Source organism: Phyllopteryx taeniolatus, chromosome 2, assembly GCF_024500385.1.
Source record: "Phyllopteryx taeniolatus isolate TA_2022b chromosome 2, UOR_Ptae_1.2, whole genome shotgun sequence".
NCBI classification, from domain to species: Eukaryota; Metazoa; Chordata; class Actinopteri; order Syngnathiformes; family Syngnathidae; genus Phyllopteryx; species Phyllopteryx taeniolatus.
In genome coordinates this window covers 36889670-36908265 of record NC_084503.1, presented here as the reverse complement: position 1 = coordinate 36908265, position 18596 = coordinate 36889670, and the positions used below count along the sequence as shown (strand labels likewise).

Sequence of the window (18596 nt, the reverse complement as noted above, 5' to 3'; positions counted from 1 at the left end):
TAATATCTTTAGTCAGCTGGTTTCTAGCTTGATTAAAAAGGGGCCCTGTCCCCGCTCTGATATGCGTCCTCCTAAGCTTGGCGAAGCTGCTTAAGTTTAGCAGTGAACCACGGCTTGTTGTTGTTGAATGTGCGAAATGATTTTGTTGGTACACACACATCTTCACAGAAACTGATATAGGATGTGACAGTGTCCGTATATTCATCCAGGCTGCCAGCTGAATTTTCAAAGACACTCCAGTCTGCGCAGTCTAAGCAGCTTTGAAGTTCCATCTTTGCTTCATTGGTCCACCTTTTCACTGTTTTCACTGTAGGCTTCGCGTATTTAAGTTCTTGCCTGTACGTCGGTATTAAGTGAATTAAGCAGTGATCAGATGAGCCCAGGGCTGCACGAGGTATAGCACGGTATGCGTTTTTTAGCGTAGTGTAGCAGTGGTCTAAAATGTTATTTTCCCTGTTAGGACAGTCGATGTGCTGCTTGTATTTAGGGAGTTCGTGGTTGAGTTTAGCTTTTTTAAAGTCCCCGAGAATACTGAGGGGTGAGTCCGGGTGTTTTTTTTCAATTTCATTGACTTGTTCGGCGAGCGTTAGCAGTGCGGCGTTCGTGTTAGCTTGAGGCGGAATATAGGCGCCAGTGAGAATGAATGATGCGAACTCACGCGGCGAGTAGAATGGCTTACAGTTCAAAAACAGCGACTCCAAAAGCGGGCTGCAGTGTGTGCTGAGCTCCGTGACGTCTGTACACCATTTTTCGTTGATATAGAAGCATATCCTGCCGCCCTTTGTTTTCCCAGATGATTCCATGTCGCGGTCTGCTCGATGAATATGGAAGCTGGGAAGCATGACGGCGCCATCGGGTACAGGTCTCCGTGAAGCACATGGCGGCTGAACGTCCGAAGTCTTTACTGGTCTTTAACAGAAGATGAAGCTCGTCCATTTTGTTGGGTAGGGAGCGTACATTCGCGAGGTGGATCGATGGGAACGCCAATCTGTATCCTCTCTTGCGGAGTTTCACCTGAATGCCGGCTCGCTTCCCTCTATGGCACCGTTTCCGTCTCCATGCGCCGAAAACCGCGGACGCCGTCCAGGTAAGTAACTCGGGGAAAAAACTGAGCGGATTTGTGAAAGTTGGTGAAAGAAAGTCCGGAGTAGCCTCCTTGATGGTTAGCAAGTCTCCCCTTGTGTAAGTGAGTCGTGTAATGTCTCCAAAGACGAACGAAAAACACAAAAACAATACTAGAGAACGCGTTACCGAGGCAACCACACTGGTAGGCGCCATCTTGGAATCGGAAAATGGAAACATTTGCCAGTAAACCGTGATAACATTTCAAACACAATTACCGTTATAAAGGTGTTAGTTATATGCTTTGACCATGCTCGGAAATAATTATGGTATAAGGAGATTAGCCAAGTGATTCTTGAACTTTTTACACCAAGCACACTTAAAAGAAAATTTTGCTCCATCATAAGTACCATCATAATGACCAACATTAAAATACAGTAATGTAGTAGGCCTACGTTTTTATAAAAAGTTAGAAAGGTTATTTCTAAAATGTATATTTATTATTGCAACTTTGAGCTGTTGATGCCATTTTGTGATGTTATTTTGCTTCTGTCATTTTCACTGTTTACTGATTGACTGAATCACATTACAATCATGTAACACCAGGGTTTGGATTTCTACTGTGTTGATCCCACACAACAGAAGTCACAAATATGAAACCGGCGGCACTGTGGGCGACTGGTTAGAGCGTCTGCGTCACAGTTCTGAGGACCGGGGTTCAATCACCGCCCCCGCCTGTGTGGAGTTTGCATGTTCTCCCCGTGCCCGGGTGGGTTTTTCTCCGGGCACTCCGGTTTCCTCCCATATCCCAAAAACATGCATGGTAGGTTTATTGACAACTCTAAATTGCCCGTTGGTGTGAATGTGAGTGCAAATGATTGTTTGTTTATATGTGCCCTGCGATTTGCTGGCAACCAGTTCAGGGTGTACCCCGCCTCCTGCCCGATGATAGCTGGGATAGGCTCCAGCACGCCTGCGACCCTAGTGAGGAGAAGCGGCTCAGAAAATGGATGGATGGAAATATGAAACCTTTATTAATTGAAATATTTAACCGTTTTAATTTACAGTTATCTGCATCAACCATTTTGAAAGCAAAAAGCAGTCATTCAAACATCTTACGCCTCCGGATAGACTATCAGGATCATCTTAGGAGCCTTCAAATAATCAAGACTTGTTGACTTTGGTCAAAACGTTGAATGTTGAATGCCCAACCAGTTGTTTTCATATCAAAAGCGCCTGTTTTAATCTCACTTGTTATAATCTATTGGACAAACCTGGTTTTGGCAATAATCCCTAAGGGTAATGTGGAGTAAAACATCCCCAAACCATGCAGCCATGGCAACATTACAGCATTGTCAGTTATTGTTTTATGTGAAGCAGGTGTTGGATACCTTTGAGTACAAGGGTCATTAGCGTGCTGCTTTTGTCTGATCGTCACACACACATCTGTCGAGCAATCGCATTGGTATTATTGATTTTCTTTCAGTCATTGTTATAGTGTCCATCCATCCATCCTTTTTCCATTGTGCCTGTCCACATTAGGGTTGCGGGTGAGCTGGAGTCTATCCCAGCTGCCTTTGGGCGAGAGGGGGGGTACGCCCTGGTCTGGTCACCAGCCAATTGCCGCAGTATTATAGTACAGCGATCTGAAAACCTGCTGTTTCACACTATTAAAAAAATGGCTCCTAAAATACTGACATCCTGAAACAAATTGACCATGCTCATAAATAAAAGCCAATGTGCTGTGCTGTAATTGTGGTTAACTAGTAGCAAGAGTACTCAGACAGAAATTAGAAGCAAGAGAATATCTTACTCCTCTCACAAACTGCAGTTCCCGTCTGCCGAGCGAATGCAATGTTGAGTGAGGCGCAGTGAAGCACCATATCACCATAGTCGTTAGTAATTTCACAGGAAATATCACAGGGACCTTTGGTGCAGACCCAACAGATGGACGTGTGATTTTCTGGTTTTCTCTCTATCGTTCTCTGATTCATTGGGGTCCAAACCAATCTGGACAGAGAGGCTTGAACAAATTGAGAGCGAGTACATCAATGTTCCAAATGAAGATTTAAAAAAAAAAAAGCTTTATAAACATACCCACATATACAGTGCCTTAGGTGCATGTCCGATATGTATTTTATTTGCTTTCATTTATTTTAGCAGTACTGTGTTTAAACTTATAACTTTGTATTTTTTGGTCCCTGTAGTCGTGATATTAAATTTTCATACCATTCATATAATTTTAATATATAATAATATTTTCTACCATCTGTCTCTGAAATGAAATAAGCACACGTAGGTAATAACTAATTGACAAATGCCAAACAAGAAGAGTTTTTACATGTCTTCACTCTGGTTGGCATTTTATAGCTCAGATTCTAAGGACAAAAAACATAAATTTCTGTGTGGATGAAAGATTAGTTCCAGTAAGCAATGCCCATGCTCACAGCCAGAGTGGTCGCCACATCCATCCATCCATCCATTTTCCGTACTGCTTATCCTCACCAGAGGCGTGCTGGCGACTATCCCAGCTGACTGTGGGCGAGAGCGGGGTACACCCTGAACTGGTCGCCAGCCATTTGCAGGGCACACATAGACAAACAACCAGTCCCACTCACATTCACACCTACGGACAATTTGGAGTCTCCACTTAACCTAACATGCATGTTTTTGGGATGTACAATCAGGGGTGTCAAATATTCTCGTGGGCCACATTGTAGTTGTGGTTTCCCTTAGATGGCCGTTATGACTGTGGAACCATATACATGTATAATCGCCTCATCACATTATTACATATAGCCTACAGTAAAACCTCGGGTCTCGTATGCCCTAGTTTTCGTATAATTCAGTTTTCGACATTGTTTTGATTTTGTCCCAGTTGTCGTACATCCCCTTGGTTTTCATGCAGTTGAAAATGGTCCAAACTCATCCACCTGCCCGAGTCACTCCTTTTGTTTTCAAAAGTGTTTGCCATTTGTCAATGTTATTAAAAGGCAAGACAATTTGAATTTCTGGTCCACAGAAGAACATGAAATAGACTCACATGATTTCTTACATGGAAATGATTTGGCGGGCCAGATATGGCATCCGTGCCTTGAGTTTGATAACTGTGACTTGCAGTTACATAACGAGTGTCGCTGTCACCTTGTTCGCTGTCTCTGTGCGACATATAGCTCTTTAAAACCGAGCAAAATAGTCTTATTCCCGCATTGAACGGACTGTTTGAGAAAGGGAGAGTGTGACGAGAAGTGACCAAAAGCAGCAACGTTACCTGTTCCTCATCACACATGTTGAATTGAGAGGTCTGATTAAAACCATAGTAATTTCATCAATCATTCAAAAAAAAACATAGTAATCGTTGGGCTGCCTACGTTTAGCTTTCTTTCCCTCTCATGTCTCTCCTTTCTCTTCTGGCAGCCCTGTGCACCTCCAAGACTGCGTAGCTACGAATGTGTCACTTCGTAGTATACTCACCAGTTTTACCAGTTTTACCATTCTAGTCAGCAGTGCTTCCCAACATCTACTGGCCAAGGGATATATTTTACATCAGAAAAAAAAAATCTAATGGCACACCACCAAATAAAAATGTTTCTAAAAAGTATATACTGTATATTAAAATAATGATGATCTTGTCTCAATTTACTCAAAAATTTACTAGTGTGAAATCTTGGCCTGTTTAGTTGAACAAAAAGCTATGTTTCTGTTTTATTACCACCTGCTGCCATTTACTAGAGGAGCATTTAGTTGCTCTGCCTGTCACTATATGTTGCTGGCAGAGATAGATGACCAAAGATAGATTGTTTGTACTAAATAAAAAAATATGTTGGCATTAATTAAGTAAGATTTGACACCTGATGATCACAACAGAGTCATTGTCAGCCAATGATGCATAAAGCAGATTGCTCAGAGCCAAGTAGACTACAGTCAAGATTTCTCTGAGAGACATTTAGCAGCTGGCACCTGGTTTCTAGTAGGTTTCACCCAACTCAGCTAACCTATCAATTACAAACTTACAATCAGCTATCACAAGGCAGTTTGGATACTACAGTCCAATTAGCTTTCAGCCCGCTAACTTACAGATAGTGGCCAAAAGTCCATTTCACTTGTGACTGGATACAGCTACACCAAGGTTTGTTAGCTCACATCCAGCTATTTTACATTCAGCCAAAACGTTATGCTGCCTTTGAGATGGTTGGAAATGATGAGGACAAAAATCCCCCTTGAAGCTCAGAGGGCCATAGGCTAATCCACTTGGCAATGGCAATCATGGCTGATGGCAGCTCACAAGAAAGTATTTGTTTTGTTAGTGAAGAGACAATGACTGTTGACATTCCTGACACCAAACTTATTCTTTGGTCTTAATTTGCATATTAGGAAGGGACATATCACTGATTTCTTCAATTCCAAGTCAAAGCAGGTTCTAAATTCCGGTCATTGGAAGTTGCACTCTATATATTTGTGGAAAAGAGCCAGCCACCACATTGATTTTCCTTTTGAGGTTTATTAGTTTATGGAATCCAATATTTCCTCTGCCTCTGTGGCTATGCTGGGGAAGTGCCTTCAAAGCCAAAAGCAATGTGCTGCGATACAATCTAGTTTTATTTTGTCTTCTTTTCAGAAACCTAAAGGTACCGCGCCTTCATGCATTTTTTAAATATAATCGTTGATGTCCTTTTATTGGGTTTGCAATATAATTTGGGTTGAAAATGTACGGAATGCCCTTTTTCAATCTAATCTGGTTGGTCTTTTACGCCTGGCATTTGAGATGGTCGAATTTCTCAATAATATTCAATAAGGAAAAAAGTTTTGCTCTTTTTGGATCGCTGATACTGTGTCTGTAACTTAAATATGGAAAACAATGTTACTCTGATTGGTCCTTGGCGTACCAGGGTCCTCTTCAGCGGGTTGTCAGCAAGCTCTCTTCCAACGACGGTGCGCTGTGAGCAGCCACGGCAAGCGAGACGCCTACATCCCCTTGCTTCCTTTCTTTGATTTTACATCATCACTCAAGGTTAATTTCGTCTTCCTATAATTGTAGAAACTTGACTGTACCATACACTGTATATGATACAGTAGTGTTGTAACACTCGAGACCGAGACCACATGTTGAAGGGCTTGGTCTTGTCTCGGACTCGATTCCCAAAAGTCTTGATCATGTCTCGGTCTCGGACTGGACGGACTCGGGAGTTTCCGTCGAGACCGGCACGGAGCTGCTATTCTTCAACTTCTCATGTGATAATAAGGAGAAGCACTTGCTACAACAGCAAATTCATGTGTTACTAACCCGCCACCATAATGACTACAACCTTCACGGTAAATGATGGACACTGCCCCTCCACATCCTCGCTGCAGCAGTCTCTTAGGTTTTGTATATGCAAGCAAACACTTCTTTAAATCTTAATTTTTCAATACATACAGCAAAAATGTAGTTAAGATCTTAGGTTTTGGCAGGATGTGCTTTGAAAGAGTTGCAGAGACCTTGATTTTTGCTGTCAAAAGTAAATAAAAAGTAAAGAGAGAGAAGGCTCACTGTTCAATCTTGCCATCGTTAAAAATATATATTTTTATGGTTTTGGTCTTGTCACAATCTTAGCTTGTCTTGGTCTTGGTCTTGACTCCAAAAATTCTTAGTCTCTTCTTCCTCTCGGTGAGTTCTGGTCTCAGGCAAGTCTTGGTCTCAGATAGTGTGGTCTTGAGCACAACACTATGTGATAGTACTACAGTACAGTTTGCCCTAACTACAATATGCTTTAAAGGTCATAGGATTTGTAATTCACCCAAAATCCTCGAACAAAATGTTGGTAAAAAAATATGTCTCTGCAATGTAAAAATTCAACGTTTGAACTTTGAACCATAGTCATTTGTGAGGTCACATGAAACGTCAACACAATGCTTAAAGTTGCCTGGCCTCACTTTTCACCTCCTTATAATAACATCATCAAAGGTTAGGGTAGGGTGGTTAAAATATTTTAACACTTTCGTAAAAATAATCTCCATCAGTTAATGTTATGATTGTGACTCTGGACATGATTATTAACATTTGTATTGTTTGGTAAATTCCAAGAAATCAGAAGTTGACCAGAATCCCAAAACAAATCTCTAAAAATCAGTTGTGTATGCAAGCGTCCTGGACATGCAATCACATAATTAACAATCCTAAACTTCTGACTATACACAGAAAACATTTGGAAAACTCATTACAGTATATGGCTTTATTTGAATCAGGAGTCATTAACATGTATATTACAATGCAAATTGTCTAAAGCTGAAAGGAAAAATGAGGTGTGTTTACTTGCCAGCTTAAAAGCTTAAAACCTTTCATTGCCACATGATTATGTAACGAACAAAATGTGGGTAGTCATAAAACCTATTTATACATTTCTGACACGTATCAAAATGAAATGCCAATATAATTAAAGCCTCTTTCACACATTGAGAAGGGGACATGGAAAAAACATTTTCACCAAGATCATCCATTTTCTAAAGCTGAAGTGTAGCGTTCATGCTAAATTGGTTTAAGCATTTATCCAGAATAATGACATCAATCCACAGTTGTTTTGGTTTTTGTATTGTATTCGCAACAGCTGTCTTTCGGTTAAATTAGAATTAGAATCAATGTGTGCGGACACGTTTGCTTTAGCACAGTTAAAATGTTATCTTACTAATCTGTTCATCTTCAAAGCTTTCAATGGTCCCTGCACCTCCATTTATTAAGAAGGAAAGTATAAAATGTCAGTACAGCATTAGGGATTAATGTTTGGTAAAGATTTACAAAATAAATAGTTTGTGTTAACAAAGACTTGCAGGTAGGGAGAGTTGCCAAATATTGTAGAAGTACTGTTACTTTTGAATAATATGAAAGTAAAAAGCAGTCCTCCAAATAATTACTTGAGTAAGAGTAATAAAGTACTCAGTGAAAAAACTACTCAACTACTTAATAACTAGTGAGGAACTTCAGATCTTTTTTTTTAATCAGAGCATCAAATAAAATAAAAATAACTAAATAAAACATGAATGTGCAAATTCAGATATTCCTGAAAAAAAACCTAAAAATCTAAAACATAATAAATAAAAATTTCTAAAATAAAATAATTGGAAAATAACAAATTAAGGAAAATTCAGCTCCAAGAAATGGTCTTATACTATATATTTTTTTTTGCTTGTTAAAAAGCACAGTACTGTAGGCTCAGCAGGCAGATTACAAAAACAGGAACACAGGAATCACATTCAAACTTATGTTCATCCATCCATCCATCCATTTCTGTACCGCCTTTCCTCACTAGGGTCACGGCCGTGCTGGAGCCCATCCCAGCTATCTTCGGGCAAAAGGTGGGGTACACCCTGAACTGGTTGCCAGCCCATCGCAGGGCACATATATTAACAAACAACTATTCACACTCACATTCACACCTACGGGCAATTTAGAGTCGTCAATTAACCTACCGTGGATGTTTTTGGGGATGTGGGAGGAAACCCACGCAGGCACGGGGAGAACATGCAAACACCACACAGGCGGGGCCAGGATTTGACCCCCGCCCCCAGTCCTCAGAACTGTGAGGTAGATGTGCTAACCAGTCGCCCACCGTGCCGCCAACTCATTTTCAATGGGAGTTAATACAAACTTGGCACCATTTCAATTTTTCTGTCAAAAATACAACAACAGATGCATAGGGCCTTACAGAAACATTATATGCTTTACCCAATAAAATAACTAAATGAAGAACCTGTTTGCTGACCAGACTTATTGATAAACTGTCTGCATGTGTGTGTGTGTGTGTGTGTGTGTGTGTGCACACACAGAGAACAGAACGTATCCCAAAATCTGAATGTTTAACAGTTAATTGTGACCATAAAATAGGGCTAATGTTGACATATGCACAGCCACAACAGCAAAAACATCTGCAACGTACTGCAAGGTGTTTTCTCAAGTTAGAAATGGGCTGAAATCTCCAAGTTCGTGCAGTGACAAAACTACGGTGCATGTTAAATCTGGTGTTTTTCGTAGCCAGTGTTATAAACACGAGTCACTCGTGGCTATCACGACTCACTTCGACCCGCGAAGCCCAATAGAAGACTTTGCGTGCGGACATGTAACGGTGTGAATGTAGCACTTTACTACCCAACTCTGCATTGCACCAATATTTCTTATTACAGCCCTGTGATATTTGTGGCTAGGCCTAATGTGTAGATCAACTAATCATGTTTTGGCCCACTGAACTTGATGCAACTCTGAGGTTTGGGCACAATCTGTCTTAATTTTGTTGTAAACTACATTCATACATTCTGGGATACTGGTCAATTTGTTTTTACTGGACTGTATTTGGAATTTGCTTTAGATAATAATGGAGTCAAACTGTTACCATCATAAAACCTTAATTGACTTAAAAGGTGTTTTTTTGTGTGTGGTCACACATTTTAACGTTTAGTTATACTGTATGTGTCGAAATACCTGCAATTGGCTTGCGACCAGTCCAGGGTGTACCCCACCTTTGTCACGTTTTAAATTGTAAAAACAATAAAACCGTCTACACTGTAATGGAGATGATGAGTCTTGTTGAAAGCGATAGATATCTCAGTTTTTAAATATTCTTAATTGCCAAGCAAGTGTAAAAATAAGTTAAAGTCCATGTGAAGTGAAAATAAATATGTTGTTGTTAACAACACTGCCAAATTTTAATAGTTAAAAACAATCACCAAATATATTGAAATGGTGACAATCAGGCCATTTTTTTCCTCTCTCAAACATTGTGGGCGTGTCTGCTGAAGGCGCTGAAACCAACCTCAACTATTAACTGCCAATCAAAGTACTTATATAGTGGGGAAGGTGCGACTAATTCCTGACGCTCAAATGTGTCACTGGATCCTGCTTTAGTCACGCCCAAAACAATCAGGAGAACTTTCGCTATATTGCCACAAATGAGTATTACATAGTTCTCAGTCTTTGCACGTTTTCTGCAATTATCTTTAAACATGTATAATGTGTTTGGAAACAAATCTCTGAACTCACTTTACAGGATCTTTAACCAATGCTAATGGTGTTAAATATGTAAAAACAATAAAACACTGTACTTTAACCTAAAAGTGATAATGCTGGAGTTTTTCTTCTCTTAATAATTCCTGTGGAGGGATATCCTTTTGGAATAAGTGTTGCATAAAATTAATAAAATCCTTGGATTTTTTTGTGCAATATGCTGGTGTCATCATACATCAAGGCTAAGGTTTTTTGACTTCAGTCCAGGCAGTGTGGGTTCAGGTCCCACTCAGTGATGGTGTGAATGAATACAAATTCACTTATCATTTCTTGTCAGTATATTTGGTTCAATTTCCCCACTAGTGTGTGTTTTAGCAGCTCAATCACAGCTGTAATAATTCACCCAGCGTGTTTCCAAATCATGTGGTGTGTGTAGGGTTGACATGTGATGGCATGGAAACAGGATTGGCATTGCGATGGATCCAATTTTTCACCCTGAGACCCCAGTTCCTCACTGAGGGGTGCATGACACCATCCCTTCCCCCTCAGCTATTACCCCATAAAGGGAAGTGGGGAAATGGGTAGGGGGGTTCTTCGAGGTTTCAGCAAGCACTTTCTGTCCAAGCTCACAAAATCCGCAACATTGACTTCCAAAAGGGTAGCTTATTTTTACCATTTCAATGGTTTCCTTGGTGAAAATGTTCTATTCTTTCGCCACCATTTTTTAAGAAGGTGACGGTTGTCACTCATCCAAGAGTCACAAGCTGTTACTGAATTGACTTAAATGCATATGACTGAAAATTATGCAGTAGCCTTCATAGGCACTATGTGATGAGGCAGCTGATCACCTCTCGGATCTTTTGAGTGCACTCCACCAAACATAAAAAATAATTGATCACAAAAACAAAAAAAATCTATCAATTAAGGATTACATTAGATTATCATCCATTTTACAGTATAGACAAACAACTCTGAAAGAATAAACAATTTCTTAGTGACATCTAGTGGTTAAAAAGGAAAATACAGCAACCAGCTCAATGATATTGTATTCAATAAAAAGCAGGTACTGTTCTGAACTTTGCAGGCACGTGCACAGATATTTTGAGGCCAGGTGCACAATCCCCCCAAAATTGGCACTCATTGCCAAAATTATGTTCGAAGTTATGGGGAAACCATCGGATATCTAAACATTTCTGAGCCCACAGCTTGGGCTCGCTGGCTGGGGCTTGCTTGTGCTGTGACCACTAATAATAACACAGGATGTATTTAGATATCAACTCACAGGTTTAGATTCTATAAAAGCATCCCACCGCACCACTCATCAGTAGCACTGCCTTGCTCATTTCCCACATCCTGTCCTGCCCTTTTCTGTACTCTCTCATCTTGTCCTATTGGTTAGTTGTTGCATGCCCTCCGGGTGTCCCCCCCGTCCAAAAATAAGAACACGATTTGACTTTGTAACGTTACTTGTAGTCAAATATCTAGACGATCTAACTATTGTTCTGCTGTAGTTTGCACCCATATCCCCCTTGTTCGTTCTGTCCCTCTGTCTATCCCCTAAAACCCTTTTCTGTCCGGCTGCATTTTCAATAAACATCAGAATGATTAAAAAAAAATAATAATAATAAGTATTTCAAACTCCCCTGTTGCACAGCAAAACTGTTCCAGCACAAAAGATCCACATTCTGCATGGTCATGAAGTTGGACAGGACAGGTTGAAGAAAAAAAAATAATAATGAAATTTTTTTGAGGGGAATTGATGACAGAGATTGTAATTTTTCTTTGTTTAAATACTGATAAATGAAGAAAAAATGGGCTCCAGCAGAAAGGGCCCTTTTCTCATACAGAGCAAAAAGACAGGTGCTTGACCACCACTCGGGGTCTATCTGTGCACAGTCTTGTTATAAATAAAAAACATTTAACCACTTGCTCTTTTTTAAAAAAATAAATACTTTTATTTCCACTACTGAAGACATTTAGTTTAGAAAATGATTTTTTTTATAATTAAGTACATCAAATATCAGATACGGTGGCACAGTGGACGACTGGTTAGCACATCTTGACTTGCTCGCTGCCAGAACTAAGACAAGAGCGTCCAAAATCCTCTTGTACTCTCCACATCCAGCTCTTCCGGCTCCTTCCCTCAGGTAGGCGCGACCGATCAATGCAAACTAGAACTAGCAGACATTCCAAAAGCTTCTTCCCTCTTGCAATCAACTTCTTAAACAGCTAACCTACAATTCCATTGCAACATGCTGCCAATTTGTTTGTCTCGCCACGCTGCACTATTTGCATATCTGTTGTTGACCAATACTGGCCACTCATGCCAGAGTAGCATCTGCCCCACTTCCACACTGACTCAGGAGTATCTGCATCATTTGCACAATCAACATTGTCCCAGATTGTCGCGCTACTAGTCACTTTAAACTGCATACACTCCTTGAAGTCTCGGCGCCCTTTGCACAATGGTCATTGCACCGCACTATTGCTATATTAGTCATTCGAACTGCTCTAAGTGCTAGAGGATTGCATCTTTCTGCACAATTGTAAAAAAATAAATAAAAAATGTACCGGCATTACCAGATAACTAGCAACCCTGTATTGCTTAGTGACTGTTTTTCTCAATGTCTTTATGTCTCAAAAGTATTCTCTGTCAATTGACTGTCTGTTGTCGTACTAGAGCGGCTCCAACTACCGGATACAAATTCCTTGTGTGTTTTTTGGACATACTTGGCAAATAAATATGATTCTGATTCTGATCTGACACACAGTTCTGAGGTTCAAATCCCAGCCCCGCCTGTGTGCAGTTTGCATGTTCTCCCCGTGCCTGCGTGGGTATTCTCCGGGCACTCCGGTTTCCTCCGGATTAATTGAAGACTCTAAATTGCCCGTAGATGTGAATGTGAGTGTGAATGGTTGTTTGTTTCTATGTGCCCTGCGATTGGCTGGCAACCAGTTCAGGGTGTACCCCGCCTTTCGCCCGAAGATAGCTTGGATAGGCTCCAGCATGCCCACGAGTCTAGTGAGGATAAGCAGAACAGAAGATAAATGAATGAAATGTCAGATACTTTACTCAAGTAATATTTAAATCTACAAGGTGACTTTATTTTCTACCATGTTATTTTTTGTTAAGATACTTGTACTTCTCAAGTATTGCGTTCAGGTACATAATACAAGACTGCATGCACGTACCTGATACTTTGTCATGTTTTTTTTTAACATGCAAATCGCTCATACAAGATGTATGAAAACAAAACTCACAAAAGTGACAGTGTCAGTGAGAGTATATGTACTATTACTGGCATTTACGTGACGCATTCAACAAATATTTGTTTGACCAAATTGATTTGGTTCATTTTTATTTAACTTTTGAGGAGCGATTCCCAGTATATTCATTTGGCAAATTAAATCTTAATTTTAACACCCGGAATAAAACCACAGATCCAGTTGACAAGTTGTCACGTTTACTTTTATTGTAAAGGTAATGTTATTCCAAAATATTAACATGTTAAGGGGGAAGAGGAAAACATCCTAAAAACATCTACACAAGACTTTGGTAAGAATCTCAAGACATTCTTTTAAAAAGATCCACAGTGGGAAAACAATCTAAATATTTAAGAATGTTCAATTATATCCATTTCAAATGTGATGTATCTATCTACTGAAGATCATTGCTGGGTTAAAAAAAAAAAAAAAAAGAACAAAAAATCATCATCATTGTGTGACCCTAAAACAACAACAGAAAGCAGTGGAATAAAAACACTGGAATGGCTGGGCACCTGTGCTTTAAATTTCTATAGTGAAATACTAAGTATACCACAAGATATAATGGGTATTTATTTATTAAATCAATTCTGCATGGTTCCAAGATATATTGTACCACATTGACAGTAATCTTGCAAAAGTGTATCAGAGCTACTGTTTGTCATCTGATGATAACTTGAAAACCAAGAGTAAGACACTGAAGCCTCCGTAAACCTGTTTGGCTCCAACAGGAAGATGGAATGAAAACAAAAACCAAACAATAACAAATTTGGTTGCATTGCTAGTGTTGTAATGACTCAGAAAAAAAGTTCTTAGGAAAGTGGAAAGGGCAGCAGAGGGCATTATTAGAACTGTAAACCACCCAACTTCAAATCCGACCCTCCCCACTGCTCATTACCCCCTGTCAAAAACATCAAAAGTGAACGGAATTTGACTTTTATTTCTAGTAGATGTATGGTGTACTGTCTGTGCCATCAGAGCCCTAAATAGAGTGCCCTTGACCATTGTGTGACAACATAGAATGCCTGGTCTTGTTCTCAGCCCCCCAATGCCGTCCCATGTATCCCCCCTAGCAGGGGTGCACGTTGCAAGCTCGGATCTCCTTCCTGTCCTTGCAGCTGGACAATTGTGCAGACTTGAACCTTTGCTTCACAGTCATGAGCCTTTCTTGAATACCTCCGCCGCACACTTTGGTACATTCTGTCCAACTTGACCATGGCCTCATTTTACATCCTAGAAGATTGACAGAAAAAGGTACAGTTTTCAAATACATTTGATCTGTTTGTCACCGAATAGCCTGAAGCGAAAGGGATGTGGTACTGTACATTGATATGTAACATAAAAACTGTTCAGCACAACAATAAATTTCTAAATGTCTTTAATAAAACAGAGACAAATTTAAATGTCAAACCAAACTAACGTAAGAAGAATAAATAAATGCACTGTACTGATGCTTTCTTTTAAATAGTAATAATAGTGTAACCATTTAAAAGCAGCCTAGTTACAGTCAGTCCAGCTGCAGAAAAAAGAGGATTGATACTTATACATTATTAACATGCTAATTAAATGGCCATTGTGTCTTTAATTAGCATATAGCACTCCATTTACAACATGCACCATGGTCTTTTACTGCTCTCTGCTGCTGCAGAAACCCTTTAGTCATCAAACTCGGAGTAGTGGGGGGCAGATCACTGGGCGGACCTCCCGGCGGCATTGGTGGTGGACTTGCTCATGTTCCGTGGGTGCTGGAGCGGTGCCAGGTGGCGTCCGCCTTGGTCGGGGGGGAGGGGGTGGGCCTGCTTCCTCTTCTTCTCTCCATTCCTTGCGTCCCGCTGCGGTTGCCTCCTCCTCCTCTTCTCCCCTGCGGGCTGTGGGGCCTGCTGCGGGGTTTTCGTCCCTGCCCGTGTCGAGGGGGCTCTCACACACTGTCGGACCAGCTTTCAGTACGTCAGTGCTGTTTCCCGGTCCAGGCGCCCTGCCCCTCCGCCCTGCCTGCCCCCCAATAATGCATTACACACACTCATCCCCGTCCTTTTAATGATACACCAATCTCTGCTGGGACGGCCAGTCTTACTGGCCACTCCAGATTTTAATGCACTACACCACTCGGGGGGGCACTGATACAGAAGGTAGGGCCAATGACTGCCAGTCGGGGCCCTAGCAGTCATAGTAAAAAGGCGGAGGTGGGTTTTCACTAGCTTCATGGCAATGCTCCTCAGGCCAGGTCCCTCGGGCTGGATGGCTGTTTGGCATCGGGGCTTCCCTCTCATGCCCCGCAGCTGCTCTCTGGATACCCCACGACCTCCCGAAACGGTGTCACTTCACTTGTATGTGTCCGCAGGCACACACCCCTGGGACTTCATCGCTGGGTGTCAGGCCACTCACTCATTGCGACAAATAAATTATGAATATGTGAATTGCTTGGGTATCCCCTCATTCACACTCTGGTCCTATAGACGTTTACAATTTACATAGCCACTCCCACCACACTTCAGTTGAACAGCCGGGTTCACTACCCTTGCCCTGCATGCTTCCCCTCCTATCCTTGTCCTGTCCTTTCTTGTCCTGTCCTTCCCTCACAGGGTGTAGCACTACTGCCCCATACAACACTCATATCTAATGTGTCATTGTTCTAGATATATAAGGATTTACTTTTCTCATCTTGTTTACAGTTAGTGCTTTGTCTTTTGTCTTCTTTTCTCACTTCCCTCGAGAAACCTTGTTCTGTTCGACTGATCGACTGTTTTTCTCAATAAATATTCAGTAAAATACTAAGAAACCACAGCGCCAGCTTAAAAAGTCCACTGTGACACAGTAAAACTGTTCCGGCATAAAAGGGATACAGAGCCTCCTTTCTGGTTGACCTAACAGCTGAACAGGACACAAAGAAAATACATTTAAAAAAGCAAACTACTTGGGCCTGAAATGCTTGTACCCTGTGTGAATGTGAGCGTGAATGGTTGTTTGTTTCTATGTGCCCTGCGATTGGCTGGCGACCAGTTCAGTGTGTACCCCGCCTCTCGCCCGAAGATAGCTGGGATAGGCTCCAGCACCCTCACGACCCTAGTGAGGATAAGCAGTACAGAAAATGGATGGATATCTGGATGGATGTTTGCACCCTCTGCTGGTTGCTGTAAGTAAAATCAGGGGTACTCAACTAAAATTTTAAAAAGGTCCGCATCGAGAACATTCTTGAAGCAAATATCCTGAAGATCCTATCGCGTCTTTGTGATATATATATTTAAGTAGCCTAGTCGTATCTACATTTGCTTGTGATCAATACCTCATCCATCCATTTTCTACCGCTTATCCGAGGTCGGGTCGCAGGGGCAGTAGCTTTAGCAGGGACGCCCAGACTTCCCTCTCCCAGCCACTTCATCCAGTTCTTCTGGGGGGATCCTGAGGCGTTCCCAGGCCAGCCGAAGGATGTAGTCTCTCCAGCGTGTCCTGGGTCGTCCCCGGGGCCTCCTCCGGATCGATACAAAGTCTGCATCACTGCAGACGCTGCACCGATCCGCCTGTCGATCTCCCGTTCCATTCTTCCCTCACTCGTGAACAAGACCCCAAGATACTTGAACTCCTCCACTTGGGGCAGGATCTCATCCCCGACCTGGAGAGGGCACGCCACCCTTTTCCGACTGAGGACCATGGTCTCAGATTTGGAGGTGCTGATTCTCATCCCAGCCGCTTCACACTAAACTGCGAACTGCTCCAGTGAGAGTTGGAGGTCACGGCTTGATGAAGTCAACAGAACCACATCATCTGCATAAAGCAGAGATGCAATACTGAGGCCACCAAACCGGACCCCCTGTACGCCTCGGCTGCGCCTAGAAATTCTGTCCATAAAAGATATGAACAGAATCGGTGACAAAGGGCAGCCTTGGCGGAATACAACCCTCACCGGAAACGAGTCTGACTTACTGCCGGATACGCGGAACAAACTCTGACTCCGGTCGTACAGGGACCGAACAGCCCGTATCAGCGGATTCGGTACCCCATACTCCCGAAGCACCCCCCACAGGACACCCCGAGGGACACGGTCGAACGCCTTCTCCAAGTCCACAAAACACATGTAGACTGGTTGGGTGAACTCCCATACACCCTCGAGGACCCTGCCAAGAGTGTAGAGCTGGTCCACTGTTCCACGGCCAGGACGAAAACCACACTGCTCCTCCTGAATCTGAGATTCAACTTCCCGATGGACCCTCCTCTGCAGGACCCCTGAATAGACCTTACCAGGGAGGCTGAGGAGTGTGATCCCCCTGTAGTTGGAACACACCCTCCGGTCCCCCTTCTTAAAAAGGGGGACCACTACCCCAGTCTGCCAATCCAGAGGCACTGTCCCAGATGTCCACGTGATGTTGCAGAGGCGTGTTAATCAGGACAGCCCTACAACATCCAGAGCATTGAGGAACTCCGGGAGAATCTCATCCACCCCCGGGGCCCTGCCACCGAGAAGCTTTTTAACCACCTCGGTGACCTCAACCCCAGAGATAGGAGAGCCCGCCTCAGAGAACCCAGACTCTGCTCCCTCATGGGAAGGCGTGTCGGTGGAATTGTGGAGGTCTTCAAAGTATTCTCCCCAACGGCTCACAACGTCCCGAGTCGAGGTCAGCAGCGCCCCATCCCCATTATACACAGTGTTGATGGTGCACTGCTTCCCCCTCCTGAGACGCCGGATGGTGGACCAGAATTTCATCGAAGCCGTCCGGAAGTCTTTCTCCATGGCCTCACCGAACTCCTCCCATGCCCGAGTTTTTGCTTCACCGACCACCAAAGCTGCATTCCGCTTGGTCAGCCGGTACCCATCAGCTGCCTCAGGAGTCCCACAGGCTTCTTCAGCTCCCTCACTGTTGGTGTCCACCAACGGGTTCGGGGATTGCCGCCACGACAGGCACCAACCACCTTACAGCCACAGCTCCGGTCGGCCGCCTCAGCAATGGAGGGGTGGAACATGGTCCACTCGGACTCGATGTCCCCCGCCTCCCCCGGAACTTGAGCAAAGTTCTCTCGGAGGTGGGAGTTGAAACTCCTTCTGACAGGGGATTCCGACAGATGTTCCCAGCAGACCCTCACAATACGTTTGGGCCTGCCACGTCGGACCGGCATCTTCCCCCACCATCGGAGCCAACTCACCACCAGGTGGTGATCAGTTTTTGTCTTCGTCATAAGGGTCTTTGAGCTGTGCTTTGTCTGGTGCCTCACCTAGGACCTGTTTGCCATGGGTGACCCTACCAGGGGCGTGAAGCCCCAGACAATACCTCAGTCAAATCGAATTAATTCAATATTTTTCAAAAAC

General features: G+C 42.7%; 1 protein-coding gene across 2 annotated transcripts in view; it reads right to left on the bottom strand.

Annotated features, from left to right (window-relative positions):
• Nucleotides 1-13480: 13480 nt before the first annotated feature.
• spon1a (spondin 1a) overlaps nucleotides 13481-18596 on the bottom strand; it is an 83468-nt gene continuing 78352 nt past the window's right edge. For both annotated transcript variants that reach the window (XM_061766046.1, XM_061766047.1), the window contains exon 16: nucleotides 13481-14530. In XM_061766046.1, coding sequence (XP_061622030.1) covers nucleotides 14367-14530 — 164 coding nt within the window. In that variant the 3' untranslated portion in view covers nucleotides 13481-14366. The remainder of the gene's footprint in view (nucleotides 14531-18596) is intronic.